This window comes from Scylla paramamosain, chromosome 31, assembly GCF_035594125.1.
Source record: "Scylla paramamosain isolate STU-SP2022 chromosome 31, ASM3559412v1, whole genome shotgun sequence".
In the NCBI taxonomy this organism is placed as follows: Eukaryota; Metazoa; Arthropoda; class Malacostraca; order Decapoda; family Portunidae; genus Scylla; species Scylla paramamosain.
In genome coordinates this window covers 14,569,000-14,593,668 of record NC_087181.1, presented here as the reverse complement: position 1 = coordinate 14,593,668, position 24,669 = coordinate 14,569,000, and the positions used below count along the sequence as shown (strand labels likewise).

Sequence of the window (24,669 nt, the reverse complement as noted above, 5' to 3'; positions counted from 1 at the left end):
TTCTTCTAACGTCCTTCACTATATCCTTCGTTCTCTTATTCATCTCTCAAAGTTCTCCTCATTCATTATTTCACTTCCTTCCAACGCCCCTCATAAATGTTCCTCCACTATATTCTTCGTCTTCTTATTCATCTTCCAACATTCTCATTCGTTATTTCACTTCCTTTCAAAGTCATTCACACTATATTTGTCCCATTATTCATCTTTCAAAGTCCTCCTTCGTTATTTCACTCCCATGCAACATCTCTCACTATGTTCTTTGTCTTCTTATTCATCTTCCAACATTCCTCATTCGTTAATTTCACCTCCTTTCAAAGTTCCTCACCATTTTATGGACTTCTTCATTTCCTAAAGTCCTCTTCCTTCGTTATTTCAATCCCATCCACCGTCCCTCACAAATTTTCTTCCTCCCTACAGTTGGAGGTTGATGGAGAGGGTGAGGGCGGCGGGTCGAAGGCGCTCTTCCTCGAGAAAGTCCGACAGAGCAACGCGGCGTGCCAATCAGGGGACTTCGAGACTGCAGTGGCCCTGTACACCGAGGCCATCGCTCTCGACCCACACAATCACATCCTCTACTCCAACCGCTCCGCCGCCCACATCAAGCTTGCTAAGTTCGCCCACGCTCTTCAGGATGCCACCAAAGCACGTGAACTCAACCCCAAATGGCCAAAGGTGAGTGTGAAATTCGCCTTGTGTTTCTGGGACTGTGTTTTGATTCGCTTTGTTCTTCCTTGGTCTCCTCTGACGGGTGTTTTCAAAGGACGTATATCTGGTTGGCTGGGTTCTCATGATTGATCTTTTCGTTTTCGTTGATGTATTTTGAATCACTTTATTCTAAAAAATGAGGGATATTTTCAAAGAACACGTATTTGATTGGTCAGGTTCTCTTTTTTTTTTTTTCCTCATAATGTAGAATTTTTGTTAAACCATCACAAGAATCATGAAAACCCCTTTGAAAATCCCGATAACGTTCGCTACAGCTTGTTAAATTCTATATAAAGCGCCGAAGGGAACACCGTCACTTTTTTTTTCATTGATGATGCAGAACGCTTGCCAAACTATCACTAGAGTCACGAACATTCCCTTTGAGAATCCCAATAACTTTAGCTCCTATTAAAATTAACTGATATAAACCCTCGAGGTGTTTAAAAATGCCGTCGCTTGTTTTTCTCCCACTGATGATGCAGAATTCTCATTAAACTATCGGTACCATCATGAAGACCAATGTGCTGCTCTGCCGGTGGAGTCCCTAAGGTAGTTATCCGCTTCTGTTTCTCCCGCAAGGTTTTGTGTGATGGTTTTCTGTTCGTCTCATCTTAGAAAACCAAAGAAATGTTAATACGGTTACTGAGTGAAACGAGCGAAATGTTGAACTGTAAAAAAACAAGCAATTATAATAAAAGATGGAAGAGAGGAATAGAGGCGACAAGACCAATAATATAGAGACACAGGACCGTGACAAAGAACGGGAGACCCAAAATTGATGAAAAGATGAGATTGTCGTGTTGTATTTCCAGTCTCTCTCTCTCTCTCTCTCTCTCTCTCTCTCTCTCTCTCTCTCTCTCTCTCTCTCTCTCTCTCTCTCTCTCTCTCTCTCTCTCTCTCTCTCTCTCTCAGGTACTCTGTTTGTCTATTATTACACAACCATGCCACTTCAAATCCGGGGAGGGCGGTGAGTGCGTGACGCGGCACCTGCAGAAGAGGTCTTGGGTGTCAGCGGGAGGAGGAGGAAAGCAATATTAACTGCAGCACTCTGAGAAATTGGCGTCGTTAGGCCGTCACCGAGTCATGAGGAGTCGAGGAGCACGAAGGGGGGAAGCAACGTGACCTGAGAGACGCTGAAGTGATGAGGGAAGGAGGAGGCAGAGGAAAGGAGTGAAGGAGTGATGGAATGATGAATGAAGCACGAGTTGGTAGGAGGTAGCGATAGGGACCAATGGAAACAGTTATGTGGGAGTGATGGGGGAAGCATAAATAGGCAAATAAGAGTAGTGATGAAGGAAGGAGATGATGTGATGAAGGAATGATGAAAGAAGCAGAAGGAAACAATAAGAAGTGATAAAGCGGTGGAGTGATGGAAGCAGGAGACAACAAGGAGCAATTAGAAGCAAAGAAGCGTGTTGGGTATTCATTAAAGGACCGAAGTGTTTAATTAACTGACTGATTTCGCTAAGAATTAACTGATTTTCCTGTTAGGTCGACTGAGTGATGAACCTTTATCTTGCTGCTGGAACTAATGAAAATACTGAAACTACTACTGGAAATATTAAAACTAAGAACTGAATAATTATGGATCCTGGATTACTGAATGAATGGTGAGCTTCGTCTTTCAACTCCTGGGACACGCGACCTCCACGCTGCGCCTATCCGTTCACCCTGCCCCGTTTTCTTTCCCTGCCACGAATGGTCTTCCCACGGGGTGCTGATGCCGCCCCGCCACCAGAACCTGAAGAAACCAGACCACAAAGCCAAAGGAATCTCGCGGAATCAACCTGAACTCTTGAACTCCTGACGTGTAATCCTTTCATCGCTTTTCGACACGTCTTTCCTGATTCTCAAACGACGCTCTTTTTTCCCCTTGATCACAAACCACTCTCTTTTTGACACATTTTTCCTTCAAAGCACTCAGATTTTTAATTTATTTTCTGTTCAGCAGTGGTCACTGAACATTATACTTTATGAACTTATCTTAAAAACAGTAATACACTTGTAAAAAAAAGTAAAAGCAACGTTATACAGGTGTAGTACCTTTATAAAAAGTAAATTTTGTTTGAAGTAAAGGTTACCTTCGTGAAAAATCAAAACTGCTCCTCCTACCAAAGTATATTGAATTTAAGCTTGAGCAAATTATAGTTGACAGTTCATATGAGACAAAACAGTCCAGTCATATTGAAAGAACGGAGATTAAAGGGGAAAATCAGGGGAAAAATCCAATAGAGTTTTCGGTACCTAAGGTGAAATGAGAGAGAAGGATGATACCCCTAACACATACACCCTCAAAAGACAAACAGGAGCGGAAATACTTGACATACCAGCTCGTATTGAGAATTAAAACCGCTTATACAGCAAATGAGCACCAGCGACAGCAAACACTGTGATGAACCCTTCGTTAGTAAAATCCGTGTCTGATTCGAAGATAAACCACAAATATTCGAAGATAGGAGTGTCAAGACGCCTGCTGAGCCAAACTGAACCAGGCATTTTGAACCGTTTCTCACTCACTCATTCACTCATTCACTCTCTCACTCTGTCACTTATCTTTTTTGGGGGAAGGGACGGAGGAAGAAGAGGTAATTAATCATCCTTTCTACTTTCTTTCAATTGCTATTCTTTGTAGTTCTTGGCCTACTTTCTTGGGCGATGGAAAGAACCGGAATTGAAGAAAGAAATGGCGGAAGCAAGAAAAACTAAACTACAGGTCAAAAATATAAACGAAAATTCTCCACAAAACTATGCATAAAAAAAAAATCTTAAACTATAGATCAAAGAAAACACGAACACACACGCACACGAAATAAAGAAAGGAGAGAAAAAGAAAGAAAAACACACAAACACGAAAATCAAAACTCATTTTTCACCCTAATACCTTATGCACACACACCTTTCCTTCCTTCCTCCTCCTCCTCCTGCTCCTCCTCGTCTTCCTCCGTGCAACACTTCGCCTTCTGAAACCGCAACATTCCTACGAGGTGAGGGCGGTGGGAGTAGTAGTAGTAGTAGTAGTAGAAGTGGTAGTAGTAGTAGTAGTAGTAGTAGTAGTAGTAGTAGTAGTAGGAGGAGGAGGAGGAGGAGGAGGAGGAGGAGGAGGAGGAGGAGGAAAGACAACTCAAACATGACATATGGGAGAAGATAATCACTCGACTAAGGTGACAATGACCCTCAGGTACAGTTACGTGTAATGAAACTCAGGTGGGAGGAAATATTCAAGTAATGATAATGGCGATGATGGTGGTGGTGGTGGTGGTGGTGGTGGTGGTGGTGGTGGTGGTGACGATGATGATGAGTGTGCATAAATGGCCGGGTATACAGAGGCGGATACATGGAGGAGGAGGAGGAGGAGGAGGAGGAGGAGGAGGAGGAGGAGGAGGAGGAAGAAGATGATACATAAGAGAAGAATGAGAGTATAATTGCAAGAAGAGAAAAAGAAGAGGCAATAAAGAAAACACACACACACACACACACACACACACACACACACACACACACACACACACACACTTGAGAGGTGAAAGCGTAAGACTAACAAACTTTCCAGCAAACAGGCGCAAAACTTAGAAATTACAGGGAACTTAATGAAATTCCATTAAGAGAGAGAGAGAGAGAGAGAGAGAGAGAGAGAGAGAGAGAGAGAGAGAGAGAGAGAGAGAGAGAGAGAGAGATCCCATTCAATGCAGATAAAAAAAATGTTAGTTGATAAAAAAAGAAAAAAAAAAGGAGAGGTAGGAGGAAATAGAAATAGAAGTCAAGGAAATAAAGACGCGAGAGAATAAAAAGATGAAGAATGTGTGAAAAAATGAAGAAAGAATTGAGAGAAGGTGAAGGTGGCAGTCACTCTTCCAACAGGCGGCCCGGTAAGGAATGTGTGTGTGTGTGTGTGTGTGTGTGTGTGTGTGTGTGTGTGTGTGTGTGTGTGTGTGTGTGTGTGTGTGAGAGAGAGAGAGAGAGAGAGAGAGAGAGAGAGAGAGAGAGAGAGAGAGAGAGAGAGAGAGAGAGAGAGAGAGAGAGAGAGAGACCTGCACAGCTGATAGCACAATCCTTCTTATCTACATCATATATATTTTCCCGGTCGGTAATACAGGTCGTCAGTGTCTCATTGTGTGCTTCCTTCCTCACAAGCAGCGCCCCCCGACCCCCCTCGCCCCCCAGGACTGCACAATGAGGCTGGCGTAGCGGTAACAACAAACACGTCCATTACATTCAGTGGAACAAAGCAGTAAACACTCACACAAGGCAGCGAGAGAATCACAACAAGCCCAACAAGAGGCAGCGTCTGTTGGGCACAAGTTACCAAGAAGCCGGCGCAGCAGCAGCAGCAGCAACAACAGTGGCGGCAGCAGCAGCAGCAGCAGCAGCGGGAGGCTTGATTGACAGCTTCGTCACATGGAAGGCTGAAAATATTTGACGCCGTGCCTAGCCTTGTTACAACAGACTTCCCCGCCTCCCCGCTGCCCGGCCCTTCCATCACTCTGGGCGTGGCTCATGGCGTGCAGGGGCGGGCGGGCAGGCACACGGGCGCGGGCTGGCCAGGGCTGTGGGCACGGGCGGCCAGGCCGAGGGTGGGCTGACAGGGGTTATAAGGTCCGACTTCTGGACGTCGATGAAGAGGACCGCGAGCCGCCCGCCGCGCCCCGCCACACACTGTTTTATTTTGTATCTCCTCGGCCCCGGGACGCCGCCGCGGTGTGTGCACGGCGGCACCGGGGCCACGCGCCGTCCCGCCCCATGCACCACGCCTCGCCCTACACATCCTGAAAATTTGAGAAAAAAAACAAAGGCAAATGGATATCGCCTAAGACTTCTGGGAACCCTCCATGTTGGGGCGCGCTGATTGAGGTTCTGGCCAATAGGGCATTGCGTTAGTCTCCGCCAGCCCGGGGCCAAGGTCGCTCCCGCCGCCCCGCCAGCCCGAACCTTTGCCCTTAAGCTTTCATCAAGTACGGTCTGGTTTGGCGTGGCGGCGGCCGTTGCTTAGGCCCCTTGTGACGGATGAAAAACGTACCGAGACCTGAGCACAGTGTGTCTACAAAAAACACTTGAAAATACCCCACCATACAATCCAGGGCTGCTTCGCCTAGCTTCTGGAGGCGGCGGTGGGCAGCGGAGGGCCTGCAGCACCCGCTGGCAGCAGCAACAGCAGCGGGAGGGCAGGGCGGCCGATGAGGGTGTCGCCGCGACCACCTTAATATCAACAAGAATGTTAAATGGTGGCTGGCTGGCGGCGCGCTGCCCGGCCACCCCTCCTTCTGTCACTCTCCTCTTCTCCTCACATCCATTATTTCACCCACGTCACTCATCCTTGTTCTCATTCTATTAAACACCTCCTTCCTTCGCCTCAACTACCCTCACTTACACACCCCGTGGTTACCGCTGCCTCTTCATCGCTGTCCGTCAAGTTTATTCGCATTTAAGATTCCACAAAACTGCATATTCTTTCCAAACTGCAAATATATGTTCGCCAATCTCTTTTTTCGCTTTATTAATACTACACCGCGCTCCCCTCCTCCTCCTCCTCCTTCCCTTCTCTTTACCAGAGAAGAAAGTCAACGAGGGATGAAGTGAGAAAATGACCATTGAATTTATTTAAGAAATTCTTCCCCCCACTTAAACAACGTCCATTACGAATCACTACTACTACTACTACTACTACTACTACTACTACTACTACTAGTACTACTACTATTACTACAACTATAAATAATAATAATAATAATGATAATGATAATAATAATAATAATAATAATAATAATAATAATAATAGTGACGACGCCGCTGTTGGTGATGATAATGAGGGAGGGTTCATCACTATCGTCATCGTCATCAGCAGGTCATTAGAGACGAGGGTGATGAGCGGCGCGGAATGTGGGGAAGTAACTGGGTCTAGTGAGGTCACACCCCGACAGCTCTTGGTTCCTGGCAGCGTGACCCGCCCCTCCCTTGCCGCTTGCCACACCGGCTTGTGCACCCCCCCCCCCCACCACCACCACCACCACCACCACCACCACCACCACCACCATCACCGCCACCGCTCCGCCACCGCCACCGCCGCCGCCACCCCAGCCCGAGACAATCCTACACATCTTGTTCACGACCTACCGGCACGCATTCTTGCCTCCGCGGTTAGACAACTTTACGACAGCATTCAGCCGCGCTCTCCTTGCTTCCGTCACATTACAAATTTGCATGGAAGGCGTAGAGCGCGAGAGAGAGAGAGAGAGAGAGAGAGAGAGAGAGAGAGAGAGAGAGAGAGAGAGAGAGAGAGAGAGAGAGAGAGAGGCCTGGAAGAGATCCTTATCTAGCCCCAAGCAGGCCGTAATCAACGCCCTCGTGGTCCACGGCGCCCTGGGGAACATATTTCACCCTGAGTGTGCATCAGCGTGGGTGAGGCGTCCTTAGAGTCATCCAGCAACCCGATAACTAACAATCATTGGCTAACAAGCACGGGTTTGCCTGCACACAAGTCCGCCTGACTGATACCAATACACACAACCCGCTGGACAGTCCCTCGGTCGCTCCCTCCTCGCGCAAAAACACACGAGCACAATAAAGATTATTTGAATAGAGTGACACCCACACAGAGACAGTAAAGAGGTGGGAGGGAGAAGGGCGGGGACACTGGCTGTGAGGGGGAAGGGAGAGGGGAGGGAGGGGAGACACAGGATTGGGGGCTGGAGGATGGCGAAGGATATGTAGCTCAGACTAAGAGGTGAGTGAACATCAAGGACTAAGAGAAAGATTGGACCTCGCCATCCTCACTGACGACCACAAGAACATTAAGCACATTCAGAGATAACGGTTGGGGCCCCCAGGGAGACGAACGTCCACTGCAGGAGGCGCCGTCAGGAGCTGTGTGGGCCGCGGGGAGTGCAGGCTAAGCTGTCCTCCCTGCCCCGGCCCCCACAAGTCACCAAGTCCCAGGAACGCGAGGGTAGCGAGTGACTTCCAGCTTTCTGAGACCGAGAGAATTTATCTTGCTTCCATTCTAATAGCAGGGAGGACCTAAGGAAAGACTAGGAAGAAGGATAGCCCGGGCGTGGAGGAGGAGGCCGGGAGGGAGCGAGTGCAGGAGGGAGGGATGAGGAGGAGCAAGAGAGAGAGAGGAGCTGGCGGAGATCCTTTGAAAGAAGAGACACTGTCCTTGATTTACTATACGTCACAAGAGAAACTACACTCAATCTGCATTATATTCTATTAGATCTGAAGGGAAAAAAAGACCACAGATAAAAGCACCAGCCACTAATCACTAGTAAGGAAGACCAACACTTGCTATTTTTTTTTCTTCCCCTCTCTCTCTCTCTCTCTCTCTCTCTCTCTCTCTCTCTCTCTCTCTCTCTCTCTCTCTCTCTCTCTCTCTCTCTCTCTCTCTCTCTCTCTCTCTCTCTCTCTGCCCTGCACTAACGTCAGGCCAGCAGGAAAACACGTCGCTACCCAAAGGAATATGGTTAATCGAGCCTAAAACATTTGACGTCCACTACAAAACATCCATCCACATTAAGACCATCCACGGCCATCCATCCACACACACACACACACACACACACACACACACACACACACACACACTCACGACGAACGAAACGCAGCCAAAAACGCTTCTTGTCTCTACACAAACGCAGCAACCAGTTCCAGTCAGGGTGTTGATAAGATCTTAGGGAGTGTGGTGGTGGTGGTGGTGGTGGTGGTGGTGGTGGTGGTGTGGAGGGGTGAGTGAGAAGAGAAAGGGTGTGTCAGTCTGTGAAGGTGTTTGTCCTAGTTTTCAAAAATCCTGAAACGAAATTTGGATTTTATGCAATACTGATGACCACACCGGAAAAAAAATTAGTAAATAAATAAATAAATACACAAATAAACAAATAAAAACAAAAAAATAAACAAATAAAGGGAAAATTCATGCGTATCTCATCTCAGGAATACATAAAAGTAAAATATAAATAAACATGATAAAAATACAAGGAAACTTTTAATGCATTTCTTTTTAGACTTTATACTTTAATTAAATGTTCGTCTCTCTCTCTCTCTCTCTCTCTCTCTCTCTCTCTCTCTCTCTCTCTCTCTCTCTCTCTCTCTCTTGAAGCTTCCAGACTGGACTGAACACACTATTTATAACGTATGTTTTCCGAGTGTGTGTGTGTGTGTGTGTGTGTGTGTGTGTGTGTGTGTGTGTGTGTGTGTGTGTGTGTGTAAGAGCCATTGGTAAGCCCCGGAAGAAATATATTTGATTTTCAGTGGTGATAATTTTGTCAAGCTTCTCTCCTTTGTGTCTGTTTGCTTTTGTGAAACTAGTGAGGTTTTCCTTCTGTCTGTCTGTCCGTCCGTCCGTCTCTCTCTCTCTCTCTCTCTCTCTCTCTCTCTCTCTCTCTCTCTCTCTCTCTCTCTCTCTCTCTCTCTCAGCACGTTTCGCTCATTCTGTATCTTTATATATTTTCTCTCCTTTTACTCTTTCAAATTTCAAGAAAAAAAAGTCTGCAGGAAAAAGAAAAGGCCAGAGAGAGAGAGAGAGAGAGAGAGAGAGAGAGAGAGAGAGAGAGAGAGAGAGAGAGAGAGAGAGAGAGAGAGAGAGAGAGAGAGAGAGAGAGAGAGAGAGAGAGTACAACAACCAAACTAATACACACACCTTTGCATTCACACCTTTCAATAGCACAACTCCAGCTGAAGGAAGGCTAACAGGTAAACACGAGCAGGGGAGAGGGGCAGGGAACGAAAGTCACATATGCAGCAAGGGACAGGGAGAACCAGGAGCAGGAACAGATGACTCGTGGAGAACAGGACTCAAAACACCAGATGCTTGGTAGTGAGACTGAAGTTTAAGGTGCGTGGAAAGGAGGAGAAGAAGGAGGAGGAGGAGGAGGAACGCAGGAAAATTATAGGAAGCTGTGAGAGAGAGAGAGAGAGAGAGAGAGAGAGAGAGAGAGAGAGAGAGAGAGAGAGAGAGAGAGAGAGAGAGACGGCTCAGACAGCGTTATACAACAGGACAAAAACCAGCTACTCTGTACAAATTGGCGGTCACTTGTTGATGAAGGAGCAAAGGGTTCTGTTCCTCCCTCTCCCTCCCCCCCCACGGTTAATCCATCCATCTATCTCTGCGTTCATCCTCTCTCTCTCTCTCTCTCTCTCTCTCTCTCTCTCTCTCTCTCTCTCTCTCTCTCTCTCTCTCTCTCTCTCTCTCTCCTCGCTATATCTGATGTTATTTCTGTTCGCTTCCTTCACGAATTTCTTCAATAATCCAACTTGACGTATACGTATCGTGTGTGTGTGTGTGTGTGTGTGTGTGTGTGTGTGTGTGTGTGTGTGTGTGTGTGTGTGTGTGTGCACCTTGCGGGATAATCTAAGGTCACCAGTGTAAAGCTAACCTGACTGGCTGACGGTATACAAGGGGGAGGTAACAGCCAATCACAAACTCGGAAAGCATCGTGGTATCAGCTGATTGGTGGACTGATGATAGTATGGTAGTGTATTATAAGTGTGTGTGTGTGTGTGTGTGTGTGTGTGTGTGTGTGTGTGTGTGTGTGTGTGTGTGTGTGTGTGTGTGTGTGTGTGTGTGTGTACATTTTCTCCATCACCCTCCCTTACTTCCTCCCCTCTTCCCTTCTCTCGCTCCCCGTTCTCCCTCTCCCTCTCTCTCTCATTTTCCTCCTACTTGGTGAAAATTTCTCAACCTTTTCGTTTAACTTCCGATAAAAATTGTCTTTTCGAAGCCAAAATTACTGAAGCAAATCTCGAGCAAGGGACCTCCTCGCGCTGAACGTACAATCAGTTCTGGTTTACTGAGTACTGCCTTCTGAAATATTCTTTTAAAAGTAAATTACATAAAGCCAAAACACCAAAGCGTCCTGCAATTAGGCGCATTCAAGACTCAGGTCCCCGGCTTACCTCACTATTTCCAGCAGGAGGTGTGTGTGTGTGTGTGTGTGTGTGTGTGTGTGTGTGTGTGTGTGTGTGTGTGTGTAGTGCTGTCTTGTCTCTCTCTCTCTCTCTCTCTCTCTCTCTCTCTCTCTCTCTCTCTCTCTCTCTCTCTCTCTCTCAAGGACCACGCTCAAACTTCAAATTCACTTTTTACTACTTTTTTACGTTTTTTTCTTTCTTTGTGTTTGTGTAGTCCTGTCCTCTCTCTCTCTCTCTCTCTCTCTCTCTCTCTCTCTCTCTCTCTCTCTCTCTCTCTCTCTCTCTCTCTCTCTCTCTCTCTCTCTCTCTCTCTCTCTCTCTCTCTCTCTCTCTACGGACCACGCTACAATACACTTTTTACTAGCGTGTTTTTTTTTTATTTTTTTTTCTCTCTTTCTGTGTGTGTGTGTGTGTGTGTGTGTGTGTGTGTGTGTGTGTGTGTGTGTCGCTGTGGAGGGTCGTTCAGTTGGACGTACACACCTGGTCACACCTGGCCCAACCTCCCAAGTGCCGGGACGCCCACTCCCTTCCTGCTGCTGAGGACAGTTAATGAGTCTCCCTGGTCCTGGTCCTCCTCCTCCTCCTCCTCCTGCTGCTGCTGCGTCATTTCGCTTATACGATTTCCGTACTCCAAGTGGGTGTGAGGAAAAAAAAAACGTAAAAAAATATAGAAAGTTCTTTAAACCAGAACCCAAAATTCCCTTAATTCGAAAGTATAAAGTGTGAAGTAAATATATTATTATTTTATTATTGCTACTACTACTACTACTACTACTACTACTACTACTACTACTACTACTACTACTACTACTACTACTACTACTACCACTAACATTATCATTACCGTTGACTTCTTTTTTATACCGTCAAAAGTAAAATAACTCGTAAATCAATAGCAGTTTCGACTATTACCACTGCTTCCATCATTACCATCAACCTCTCGTGTCACCAAACAAATTTTAGCGTATCAACACCAATCCCCACATTAACCCCAAAAATACTATTTAAAACCGCTATGAGAACAAGAAAACAACAGAACGGTATCGAAGTGAAGATCGCTACTTATCCAGGCTGCAGTCAAACCACCAAGATAACCATTGCCTCATTAATTCCCAGCTTCATTTTCTCCCACGTTAGGCGCTTGCATATTCTATTCCCGCAGCCCCATCACCCTCCCCTGCCTCTTCCCGCTTCCCATTAATATCGCGCCAGCTAATAAGTCTCGGGTCGCATCTCTCACTGCTGTTTTCCTTCTCCTTTCTTCACCGGCCATTAGATCTCAGCGTGCATTTTCCATCTTTCTATCTTGCACTTGTCAACACCACGCTAACCATTCTTTTCCTCGTCACCTGCAGAAGCTCAGTGCATTCTTCCGTTGTCGTGTCTTTTTTTTCGTTTCTTTTTTTCTTCCCCTGCTCCTCCTCCTCCTCCTCCTCCTCCTCCTCCTCCTCCAGTGGCGTTGATCTAGGGATGCTATTAGGAAATTCTCTTCGCATTAACGTCATTAACTCCCGTCTTCGCTAGCTAACCGATGACCAATCAACTGCATTCTCTTCTCGCCTATCAATCAATCACCGGAGGAGGGTTGATGGGCGGGCAAGCTTCGCCCATCAAGGAAACCAATAACTCGATCGGAAGCCGGAGAGTTTTAGAAGCTTTCCAGTCAGATTAATATGGAGTCTTGATTTTGACCAGAATTTTAGAACATCACGTATTGAATCTTAAAGTAATCTAACAGCTACTAAAATTGCACGTACGTTAATCCACCACTTATCTAAACTACATGCAGTCTAATCCAAAACCTATTAAAATTATTCGCACTTTAATTTAACATCTACCGAAAATATACACACTTTCATTCACCACATACCTCAACTTCCTCACACTTCATTTCAACAACCATCAAAATTATACGTACTCTCATCCACCAACTACCAAATTACACGCACTTTATTCCACCTCCTACCAAAACCACACGCACTCTAATCCGACAGCTACCAAAATTACCACGCACTTCAGAACCCAGTGGAGTCTCGTTTCTGAACCTCACGACACGCACTTTAGAAGATAACACACAGAGCCTTTAAATCCTTTACAGCTAGATATTTTTTTTTTCATGATCACAATTCCTACTGACAATTACGTGGTACAATCTCCTGAATAATTTTGTAGCCTAAAAAAAGGTAGAATTAGTATTACATTCTCTCTCTTTTTTTGTGTCCCCAGCAAACAATTCTTTACTGTTTTTAATGATAGCAGAAGACTATCATTGTAGTTAAAGAGTTAATACAACACTTCCGTAATCCACCAAGACGATAAAGCTAAATTACGACAGGTCCTCAATAAACACCACGGACGCTTTTGAAACACCCCTAAAACCTTCCTTCCTTCCTTTCCTTCCTTCCATACAGCCCTTTCAGTGTCGCGTCTCGGAAGGCACACACTCATGGCATGAAAACCCAACACCAGCCACCAAAACACTCTTGAAACCTTTCCTTCATTCCTTCCTTCCTAACCTAACAACCCTGCCTCCGTGTCGCGTCCCCGAAGACACATACCCATGCCAGGAAAACCACGTAAAGAGGCACCAAAAACACCATTTAAACCCTCCGTTCTTCCTTTCTTCATGCCCAAAGTACGGTCCCCTATGTATTACGCCCTCGAATGACCAGACCCATAGCAGGAAAAACCAAACACACTTACGAGTAGAACCCTCTTTCTTTTCCTTCACGCCATACGTACACACACCCCTTAGCGTCGCGTCCCCTTAAGACACACACCCATGACAGGAAGACCCCGTAGCGAAGGCAGCAGCTCTTGCGTCCCCAGCCTTATCCAGCGGTCGTCCTCCTCCTCCTCTCCTGTACGAGCGCGAGGGACGGACCCAGCCAGGTACACCGGAGCTGGCGACTAGTCTAGGAACAGGTGCTATCGATCACAGGGTTCGTCGGTGCCTAAGATTCAAGCCTTTACGAGCGTGCAGCGGCAAGCTCGTCACACGCACTGGCTAGGTAATATATAGAAGACAAGGATGACATTCTCCGCACGCCAAACACCCTCGTGCCTTACTGAGTCCCTGGCCAGTAGGATTTGTAATTTAAGTGAGTTACTGGTGGTACTAGTGGTGGTGGTGGTAGTGGTGGTGAAGGGTACATACAGCCAGCGAGAGGAGGAGGAGGAGGAGCAATGGGAAGGAGAAACTACCCCATAAAATGCTCTGTTTGGAAATAGCAAATGATTTATTGGTCTGTCCGGCTGTGATGGCATCTAGTGGTGGAGGAGGAGGAGGAGGAGGAGGAGGAGGAGGAGGAGGAGGAGGAGGAGGAGGAGGAGAAGGAGGAGGAAAAGAAGTAGACGAAAGAAAGAAAGAAAGCCAAAGAGCAAACACACAAACAATAAAACACAAACAAACAAGATATAAAACAAACAACATGGCAAAAAAAAAAAACAACAAAGAAACATGGAAACTGAAGAACACACACACACACACACACACACACACACACACACACACACACACACACACAAATCAAACAAAAACAGAAAGAGACAGAAAAAAAAAACGAACAACAAACCAAACTGACGGAGAGGAAAAAGAAAAAAAAAGAAATCCTTAAAATGGGCGACGATGATGGCAGGAAAGAAAAAAAAAACAAGATTCTTAAGATCAATACGAGAGCGAAAGCGAGAGAGAGAGAGAGAGAGAGAGAGAGAGAGAGAGAGAGAGAGAGAGAGAGAGAGAGAGAGAGAGAGAGAGAGAGAGAGAGAGAGAGAGAGAGAGGGTGAGGTGAGGTGTCCGAAGCGAAGACGTCACCCTCATGATGTTATCGCCCGAGGGAGGAGAAGGAGGAGGAGGAGGAGGAGGAGGAGGAGGAGGAGGAGGAGGAGGAGGAGGAGGAGGAGGAGGAGACAAAGTGAGAGAGAAGACAAGGTAAAGTACAGGGGCGTAGGGAAAGGAGTTTGTAAGTTAGAGAGAGAGAGAGAGAGAGAGAGAGAGAGAGAGAGAGAGAGAGAGAGAGAGAGAGAGAGAGAGAGAGAGAGAGAGAGAGAGAGAGAGAGAGAGAGGGGCGTCAGGTGTTCTCACAATAAAAAAAAACACCTAATGAGTTAACCCAAATGAGACCAAGTGACGTGTCGCATCTCCTCGCCAGTGAGGGGTTCCTAATCCCTGCCAGACCATCCCAGACCATCCCAGATCAAGCTAGACCATCCCAGATCAAATCAGACCATCCCAGATCAAGTTCGAACATCCCAGATCAAACCAGACCATCCCAGACCATCCCAGATCAAGCTAGACCATCCCAGATCAAACCAGACTATCCCAGATTAAGCCAGACCATCCCAGATTAAGCCAGACCATCCCAGATCAAGCCAGACCATCCCAGATCAAGCCAGACCATCCCAGATCAAGCTAGACCATCCCAGACTATCCCAGACTAAGCAAGACCAATTCAAACCATTCCAGACTAATCCCAGACTATTTTAGACCATCCCAAGCCACTCCAGACCATCATATATTATCCTAGACCTCCTCAGACTAGCCCATACCATTTTAAACCACTGGACTATCCTAGACCATCTGAGAGAAACCCAGACCAACCCAAGACCATCCTAGACCATCCCAGACTAACCTTAACATCACCGCTAAGCATCACGTAACCTAAGGGACCAGTGACGAGAAGAGAAGAAACAAACACCACGGTAAATTTCGGGGACACCTTCAGCTTCGCCATTTACACCTGCGATGCTGCATCCGGTGATGTGTGGTGCCCGTGGCGTGTGGCGGGGCTGCGTGTGGTGGCTGTGAGGGATGGCGGCTTAAGGTTTGTGTTGCTCTATTCTGGGTAAGGATTAAGGCGTGCTAGCTGACTGGATGTGGCTTGAGCGGTTGTTTGTTAGACGGGAATTGCTGTCTGGGCTGACGGTTAGGTTGGGCTGGTCCTTCCTTGGTTGGGTGGCTGGCTGGCTGGGTGGTTGGTTGGTTGGCTCCTTGGCTGGCTGGCTGGTTGCTTGGTTGGGTGTTCGGCTGATTGACTGGCTGGCTAGCTGGGTGGATGGCTGACTGCTTGGCTGACTGGCTGACTGGCTGGTTGCTTGGTTGGGTTGTTGGCTGACTGACTGACTGGCTGGCTGGCTGGCTGGCTGGCTGGTTAGGTGGTTGGGTGGTTGGCTGGCTGGCTGGCTACGCGGGTACGGGTCAAGGTGGTGGTTGGCAAAATCTCTGCCACCTGAGGCGACACACGAGTTTGAGTGTTGTAACAGGCGATCATCATCACTCCCTTAGTGACTCGCAAAGGTTCCCTCATGCAACCACACAGACTCAAACTTAACCTTACTTAACCTAACCTTGCTTAACCACACAGACTAAAACCTAACCTAACCTCCCTTAACCTAATCTAACCTAACCACACAGACACAAACCTAACCTTACTTAACCTAACCTAACCTAAACTTAATCTAATATAACCTAAAATAATCTACGCACTTTTGATTTCTTCTCACCTCATGTAACCTAACTTAACCAAAATGCAATGTAAAATTCAGTAATATAAGGAAATCTTTTTTATCCTAAACTAGACCTACCTAAGCTGACCTAACTAACCTAACCTAAGTCACTCTCTCGTGTGGCGGCATCGGTCTATCGTGGGAAGGCAAGGGAGGACCAATGACCTTTCCCTCGCGCCATAAATACAGCGGCACGTCTTTCCGTCATGCGAAATACGTCACTCCACAAAGTCCCGCGGACACTGAAGCGCCGAAGCGAAAAAGAAAATAATTGAAAAAAAAAAAAAAATGAAAACGGTTCGATTGCTCAGTCTCAGCTTATTTAACATGAAGAAATCTTGACATGTCCCTCTCTAATTATGTTTGCTCTTTGCGAGGACCTGCATGAAAAAATGAGAAAAAAAAAGAAAGAAAACGGAGTGATAATTCCATCTTCACACGGAGTTCAATCACGTACGAAAGAGTGTCTGGCGAGAATAACTTACTTTTTCACCCGCGCGCCACAGGAAAGAGGACCAGAAAGAAACAGCGAGAGGCGCCACTCACACAGAAACAAAAGCTGTCGGAAATCACGGAGAGGACCAGACGGGGAAGAGCGGGGGAGAGCAGGGCAGAGCAGGGTAGGGTTGGACGGAAAGAACTGAAGGGAAAGGAAAGGAAGTCGAGGAGATGGCGGCGACGACGGCGGCGGCGGGGGCGGCGGCGGGGCAGCGGCGGCGGCGATGGTGGTGGTGGTGAAATAAGCGGCGGAAATCACTTTAGCTATTGCCTTCCTATCCCAACCATCGACACGACCCGACACGGAGCTAAGTCAAGGAATTAACGTGTATTTCTACTGACTGTCTTGTTTCCTGAGGCGATTTGGGAGCTCGAGGCAACTTTACTCTCCCTCTCCCTCTCTCTCGTGTCGCGTAATTGTCACGTCTTCCCTCACCTCCCATTTCTGGCGCAACCCTCACGTCCTGTCGCCGGCTTGGGGGAGACAGACGCCGTCCAATTATGAGATGCAGATGTGTCCGTCGTCAGGTGGCTCCTCACACCGCCTCTGGGACACGAAGGAAGGGCAGAAGCGTGTCTCTCTCTCTCTCTCTCTCTCTCTCTCTCTCTCTCTCTCTCTCTCTCTCTCTCTCTCTCTCTCTCTCTCTCTCTCTGCATCTATTTCTCTTTTTTCTTTTGTTTCAGTGGCTTTTTTTCTTCTTTCACTTATCCCATTCCCTTCATTCCTTTAATTTCTCCTATTCCTCATCCTTCGATTCCTAACCCTCATATTACTCTCTTATTTTATTCTTCTTTCTCTCCTCCTTCCATTGACGTACCCATATTGCTGTTTAACCCACCCACTCTCTCTCTCTCTCTCTCTCTCTCTCTCTCTCTCTCTCTCTCTCTCTCTCTCTCTCTCTCTCTCTCTCTCTCTCTCTCTCTCTCTCTCTCTCTCTCTCTCTCTCTCTGCTGTATGCTAATGAAGTAGTGTCCTCCTCCGTGTCTGAAACTCCATTGTATTGCCTATAATTATCGGTTCGTACAAACATCAAAATATCACCAGGTAGAATTGAGATGCAACCTATTAGCATTTTGGAGACGCTGGTGGTGGTGGTGGTGGTGGTGGTGGAAGAGGATGGGTATGGTGGGGAAGACGAGCGCATTTGTAAGTCCCCTTCGCGTCTTTCGGAGCTGTTTTTATCAAGAATTCACCTCTCTCATTACCTGGCGAAGCGGTTAATGAATCTGGCTGTGTGTGTGATCCTGGGCAGCGATAGTGAATGATTAATTCCCACGGATCCTTCTTTGGGCAGATGTGGATTGGGAGAGACAGAGAGAGAAAGAGAGAGAGAGAGAGAGAGAGAGAGACAAAAAAAAAAAAACACTGGGATGGAATAGCAGGAAAAGAAGGTTAAAAAATTAAAGAAAGGGGAAAAAAAACGAAAAACAAATGGCGATCCATCCTAAGACACGACTAGAAGCAAATTTCCGGGAAACAGCAAGAAATAAACAGCCAAAAGGTAAAAAAAATAAATAAATAAATAATAATAAAATATTACGAATGAGTAAAAAACAAAACAAAAAAAAAACAAAACAAATAGCCACTCATGCTAAGACACGGCTAATAGCAAATTCCTGGTTAATAACAAGAAAAAAACTAAAAGCGAAAAAAAAAATAGAAAAACCACAACAATAACAAATTCCTGATGAACAAAAAAGCTAACAAAGATAAAAAAAAGTTTGAAGGAATAAAAAAAATCAAGAAACAAACAAACAAACAAACAAACAAAAAAACAAAAAACAAATAGCGCTTCATCCCCAGAACACGACTAGTAGCAAATTCCTAGTGATTGTGTCCTGAACTGAACCAACGACCACACTCACACCTCATCCATCTTCGCTGATTAGGACGAGGGGGACGACCAGTGACGAGGAGTGACGGTGGAGGTTGTAACGCAGTAATGATTAGCTCTGATGGGCTTGGAGGTGGTGGAGGTGGTGGTGGTGGTGGTGGTGGACTGTGAAAAGTAAAGTGATGGAATAACTAATTGAGACAGAGAGAGAGAGAGAGAGAGAGAGAGAGAGAGAGAGAGAGAGAGAGAGAGAGAGAGAGAGAGAGAGAGAGAGAGAGAGAGAGAAATCCATAAAATTAACATGTAAAATTTGACGAAATAAACGAAGGACAGGGACAAAAAAAAAAAAGACATAGAAAGAGGAGGAAGAGGAGGAGGAAGAAGAGGAGGAGGAAGCGAAGAAAATCAAGGAAGAGATGGATAATTTTCTCTACTTTGGTTGCGAGAAAGAGAAGAAGGAAGAGGAAGAGGAAAAACAGAAAAGGAAGAGTATGGATAAGCTGGCCATATTTCTCTTCCTTGAATCCAATAAACAAAAACAGAAACAGGAAGAAAAACAGAAGCAGAAAAACAGAAGAGGAGAGAAAAAAAGAACTAGAAACAAACAGGTAGATATCTCTGCTTTGAGTGCAAGAAAACGAAGTAGAAAAAGGAGAAGCAGAAGAAAGAATAGCAGAAGCAGGGGGAAGGGGGAGAAGAGAAAAAGAAGAGCAAGAATAGAATGGGTAGTTTCTCTGCTTTGGGTGCACGCGAGTGATAGCGGCAAGGAGGCAGGAGTGGCAGAGCTGCAGCGTCTGACAAGTGATAGATTATAGAGGGTGAGGAGCCAGCTAGGTGTCCTTTATCAGCCACCGGGAGACAGTGGCTGGGGGACGAGTGCGCGGAGACGAGGAGGAGTACCCGTGATGCAACTCTATGATGGAACAGGTGAGAGAAGCTGGGAGTGAGGGAGAGATAACAGGTGGAAAAGTACTCGAAAATTAAAGGAGTACCATGATGTAACGATGTAGCAGGTGAGAGCAGGTTGGAGTGAAAGAAGGATAGATATAATGACTGAAAAGAACTCTAAAACAGGTAAGAAATAGGTAACAGGTGAAAAAGTACTCTAAAACACGAGAACAGGTACCCATGATACAATAGCTACGATAGAACAGGTGTGAGAGGCCAGAAGGGTTAAATAATCATTGAAAAGTACTCTAAACAGGTGAGAAAAGCCTGATAGGAATAAATAACAGGTGGGAAAGTACTCTAAAATACACCAAAAAAGAAAACTGGCAGGTGGATTAGAGATAGAAAGGTAAAGGGAAGTGTTCTGGGGAAGGAGGAGGAGGAGGAATGGGGAAGGGGGAGTCTACACCATCACCCTCCCAATCTCCCCCTCTCTGTCTCGCATGATGCTGTATGCTAATGAGGTTCGGTTCTCTATAAGACAGACGGTCTTGGCCAGTGCCCGTCACTCACCCTCCTCTACCCTCACCTGTCACTCACCTTTCATCCTCCTACCTGAGAGAGAGAGAGAGAGAGAGAGAGAGAGAGAGAGAGAGAGAGAGAGAGAGAGAGAGAGAGAGAGAGAGAGACGCGTATTAAAACAAATTAACGACACACACATTCCTCTCTTTACAACTTCCCAGCAAGTCTAAAAGAAGTTTAAGCAAATGAACGTAAAATCTCGCGGTGACCAAAGCAAACAAATATCCCACAGGTAACCCTCCCCACTCCTCCCCCGTTCACCACACCTGTCGATTATCATACACCTGGTGAAGGAAGGAGAAGAAGAAGAAAAAGAAAAAAATAGGTACCCAGTTCTTTTTTTCTTTTTTCACCCTATTGATAAGTTTTAGTCTGCGCTGCGGCCTCTGTCTCTATTGTGGAGCCCTGAGACCTTCCTATTCAGGCCTCCTCTTCCTCCTCCTGCTCCTCCTTCTCCTCCTCCTGCTCCTTTTCCACAACTTTCTCTTCTTCAGGTTAGTGTGTTTTCATTCATGATTTTCACGGGTTTGTGGGCGTGTATGGGCTCTCGAGAGGCGATGAGGGGATGGAGGAGGAAGGAGGGAGGGAAGGAGGGCGAAGGAGGAAGGATATTCATAGCGGTAGAAGGGTCTGGAGGGGCGAGGCATCCTGTATTGTGGGTTCCAATAGGCCGCTCCTGAAGACGCTGTTCCCACGGTAATCCCCTCCTCCTTCCCCTGCTCCTCTTCCTCCTTCTCCCCAACAGGCCTCTATTTCCAAAGCTCCTCCCCTCACGCCTCATTCCCCTTGGCGTGTCCTAATCTCCTTTCTTCCTCCCTGCCTCCCTCACTACGCTCCCTAATCACTGTTTTCCTTCCTTTCCTTCGCCCTCTGGTTCATTTTCAGCGCCTATGCTTCTTAATATACTCGTAACTTCATTCATCTATCATACGAGTTATTATTTTCAGCTGCGTGTCTTCGCTACCGTATTGTTTTTCTGGTATTCTTTAATGTATTATCTAATCATTGTTTTTTTTCTTCCGTTCCTTCGCCCCCTGGTTCATTTTTCAGTGTCTCTAATTCTTAATGTACTTCTAACTTCTTTAATATGCGACTTATAATATTTTCCTTCTGTATTTTTATTTTGCTACTGTGCTGTTTACTTGTGTTCCTCTGTTTTTCCTTTTTTTTTATCCCACTTCATTTTTAGCGTCTTTGTTTCTTAATGTACTTCTAACTTCGCTCCTCATACGTGCTATTATTTTTTTTCCTATTGCATATCTTTGCTCCTGTACTGTTTCCATTAATGATCTCAATGTCCAGGTATAGTTCACTTAATTTCCTCGTTGATAGCATTAGTGGTCTCATATTCCCAACTGGCGCCTTATGATCACCTCGTCCCCGCTGCTACTCAATTTCTAATCTTATTTAATACCTTCATAAACTCCATATTTTATTTTATTTTTTTTAAGGTAATGTGTCTTTTCTTTGGTAATTAATTCTCGTATGCTTGACGGGTTTGGGTTTTCATGCATTGCGAAAATTACAGTAAATTTTAATATGCTTTAGGTTCAACTTTTTCTCTTTGGGTGTGAGAGAAAATTCCGCTAAACTGCAAGGACAGTCTTTGTGCAAAATTAATACATCAACACTAACAACACGGCGATAACGATGATGATAATGGTGAAAGTAACAGTGATACGAATAAAAATAACAATAAGAAGGGAAGGAAGAACAATAACGACGACGAAAGCTACAAGAACAAGAAGAAGAACAACAACAATAATAATAATAATGATAATAATAATAATAATAATAATAATAATAATAATAATAATAATAATAATAATAATAATAAAAATAATCACACACTTTGCCAGGTGCAGTCTTCACCTTACCACCGCCTTCATTCCCTTTCACTTACCCAACCTGCTCCTCCTCCTCCTCCTCCTCCTCCTCTTCCTTCTCCTCCTCCTCCTTCTCTTCCCCACCACTCCTTACCTCCTTGCCTCCAACGCCTCTCCCTCCTTGTCCTCTCCTCCTCCTCCTTCTCTTCTTCTCCACCACTCCTTACCTCCAACACCCTTTCCTCCTCCTTGTCCTCTCCTCCTCCTCCTCCTCCTTCTCCATTAGCGGGAGGAAGGAGTCACTCTACCTACATCTCGACCCCATGAATCTTGACGGATTTATGCTCTTGTCACCGTCTTAACCACCACCACCACCACCACCACCACCACCACCACTACCACCACCATCGCTACCTCCGCCTTCTTCAGTGCTTGCCTTCTCATCCGCCTCCTCCTTCTCATTCTTTCTTATTTTCTTCGTTGTTTTCTCTTCTTTAGGTCTTCTTCATTTTCTTTTTCTTTCTTCTCCTCCTCCTCCTCCTCCTTCTTCTTCTTCTTCTTTTTCTTCTTCTTCTTTTTATTCTTCTCATTCTTTCTTATTTTCTTCGTTGTCTTTCTTATCTTATCCTTCTTGTTCTTGTTCTTGTTCTTGTTCTCCTTCCTCTTTTGTATATGTTCTTGTTTTCGTTCTCTTGCACTCCATGTTGTTGCTGTTGTTGTTGCTGTTGTTGTTGCTGCTGTTGTTGTTGTTGTTCCTATTATTTACACTACTTCTGTTATTCTTGTCTCTTCTCTCTTCATCATAGTCCTCCTCCTCCTCCTCCTCCTCCTCACCACCACCACCACCACCACCACCACCACCACCGCTCTTTACTTAATGACACAGAGCAACAGGATTGGTCGGCTGATTATCAGATTGGAGCAAGTGGCGGCGTGATTGGCTGCTTGGCTGGGGGCAGAACAGTGCTAAGCCGCCCGCCACTGAGGCCTGCTGCAGGTGGCTCAGGCGGTGATGAACGGCGGCGCTGATTCGTTGACCGCTGACTGCTTGATTGGGCTGTTTGGTCGATCAGTTTCTTGCTTCCTGATCGATTGGTTTTAAGTCGAATGGGGGATGGTGATTGAAACTGATTGGAAGAAGGATCATGTTTCGCGTTTTCTTTACTTCTCTTTTTTTTTTTTTTTTGGTGGGGGAGGGTGCGGTTGTGGAGGAGATACTAATGTGTTTTTCTCATGGTCACCTTCGTCTTTAGCAGGTACTCTAAAATGTTTCTCCTGCCAAAAGTACTGTTTCCAAAAGCCACACACACACACACACACACACACACACACACACACACACACACACACACACACACACACACACACACACACACACACACACACACACACACACACACACACACACACACACACACACACACACAGAGAGAGAGAGAGAGAGAGAGAGAGAGAGAGAGAGAGAGAGAGAGAGAGAGAGAGAGAGAGAATTCTAAGGCTGTTTACGTTACTAATCATGCAGAATCTTCACTGAACTTCCACTAGAACCATACAAACACTTAGAAATACACACGGCATCCAGTACAGCCCAGTGAATTAATGGAGGTGGGCGATGAAACGTTTACCAGTAGGGATCTCTCTCTCTCTCTCTCTCTCTCTCTCTCTCTCTCTCTCTCTCTCTCTCTCTCTCTCTCTCTCTCTCTCTCTCTCTCTCTCTCTCTCTCTCGCCTTTCCCCGCGCCGCCTTTCTCTCGCTTCTCCCCGGCTGGAATGTTTGTGGCTGGCCGGAACCGCTGGCTGTGTGGCGGAGCTCCAGAGAGTCTTGATTAGGGGTTCTGTTCCTCCCTCCTCTCTCTCTCTCTCTCTCTCTCTCTCTCTCTCTCTCTCTCTCTCTCTCTCTCTCTCTCTCTCTCTCTCTCTCTCTCTCTCTCTGTACACTGTCTTTTTAAAATTTTCTCTTCTTTCTTTTTTTCATTCCTCTTTTCGTAGTTGTTTTATTTTATTTTTCTTAATTTTCTTCGTTTTCTTCTTGTTCTTCTTTTATATCTATTACTCTTCTTTTTGTCTTCTCTATTCGTTCTTACACCCCTTTCCTCCTTCTTCCTCGCCCTCCCTTTTTCCCTCTTTTCTACAACAACAACAACAACAACAACAACAACAACAACTGCTACTACTACTACTACTACTACTACTACTACTACTACTACTACTACTACTACTACTACTACTACTACTACTACTTCTCCATCCTTTCCATCCTCCTCCTCCTCCATCCGTTACAAAAGTACTTTCCTTCCTTTCTTCTTCGATCAATTCTTCGTAATTCTTGTAATCTAACTTATAATAATAATTTTTATTCTGCTTCTCATACAATTTTTCCTTCACGCCAATGCACCTGATTTCCTTCCTTCCTTCAGTCCTTCATTTGCCTCAGTCCCTCCTTTCCTTCCTTCACTTCCCTCAATTGTCCCTTCCTTTATTCTTTCGGTTCCTGCAATCATTCATTTTTTCTTTCCTTTTTTTTTGTTCTTTTAGTTCTCTCAATCGTTCTTTCTTTTCTTCCTTCATTTCCTCCATCCCTGTAGTTCCCTCAGTCGTTTACTTCTTTTCTGTCCTTCAGTTCTCTCTTCCTTTCCTCCATTTCTGTAAATTGTCCCTTTTTCCTTCCTTTCCTTTATTCCGTCAATTTTCTCAACCGTCCCTTCTTTCTTTCCTTCATTTCTATCAATCGTGTCTTGTTTCCTTCCTTTCCCTTGACCATTCCTGCTTTCCTTCCTTTCCTCCATTCCTTCATTTATCTCAATCTTTCCTTTTTTTTTCCTTCAGTCACTATTAGTATCACAGTATTGATATCTATGTAATTGGAGCAAAGGAGAGGATACATCCCTTCCTCCTCCTCCTCCTCCTCCTCCTCCTCCTCCTCCTCCTCCTCCTCCT

General features: G+C 45.7%; 1 protein-coding gene across 4 annotated transcripts in view; it reads left to right on the top strand.

The window, feature by feature from the left end:
• The window catches only part of LOC135088688 (tetratricopeptide repeat protein 28-like), a 96,960-nt gene that overhangs the window by 32,955 nt on the left and 39,336 nt on the right, over positions 1–24,669 (top strand). For 3 of the 4 annotated variants that reach the window (XM_063983629.1, XM_063983630.1, XM_063983631.1), the window contains one exon: positions 418–672. In XM_063983629.1, the coding sequence (XP_063839699.1) occupies positions 418–672 (255 nt within the window). Of the gene's footprint in view, positions 1–417; positions 673–4,839; positions 5,996–24,669 lie in introns of those variants that run through there. The other variant, XR_010261078.1, reaches the window with a different exon arrangement.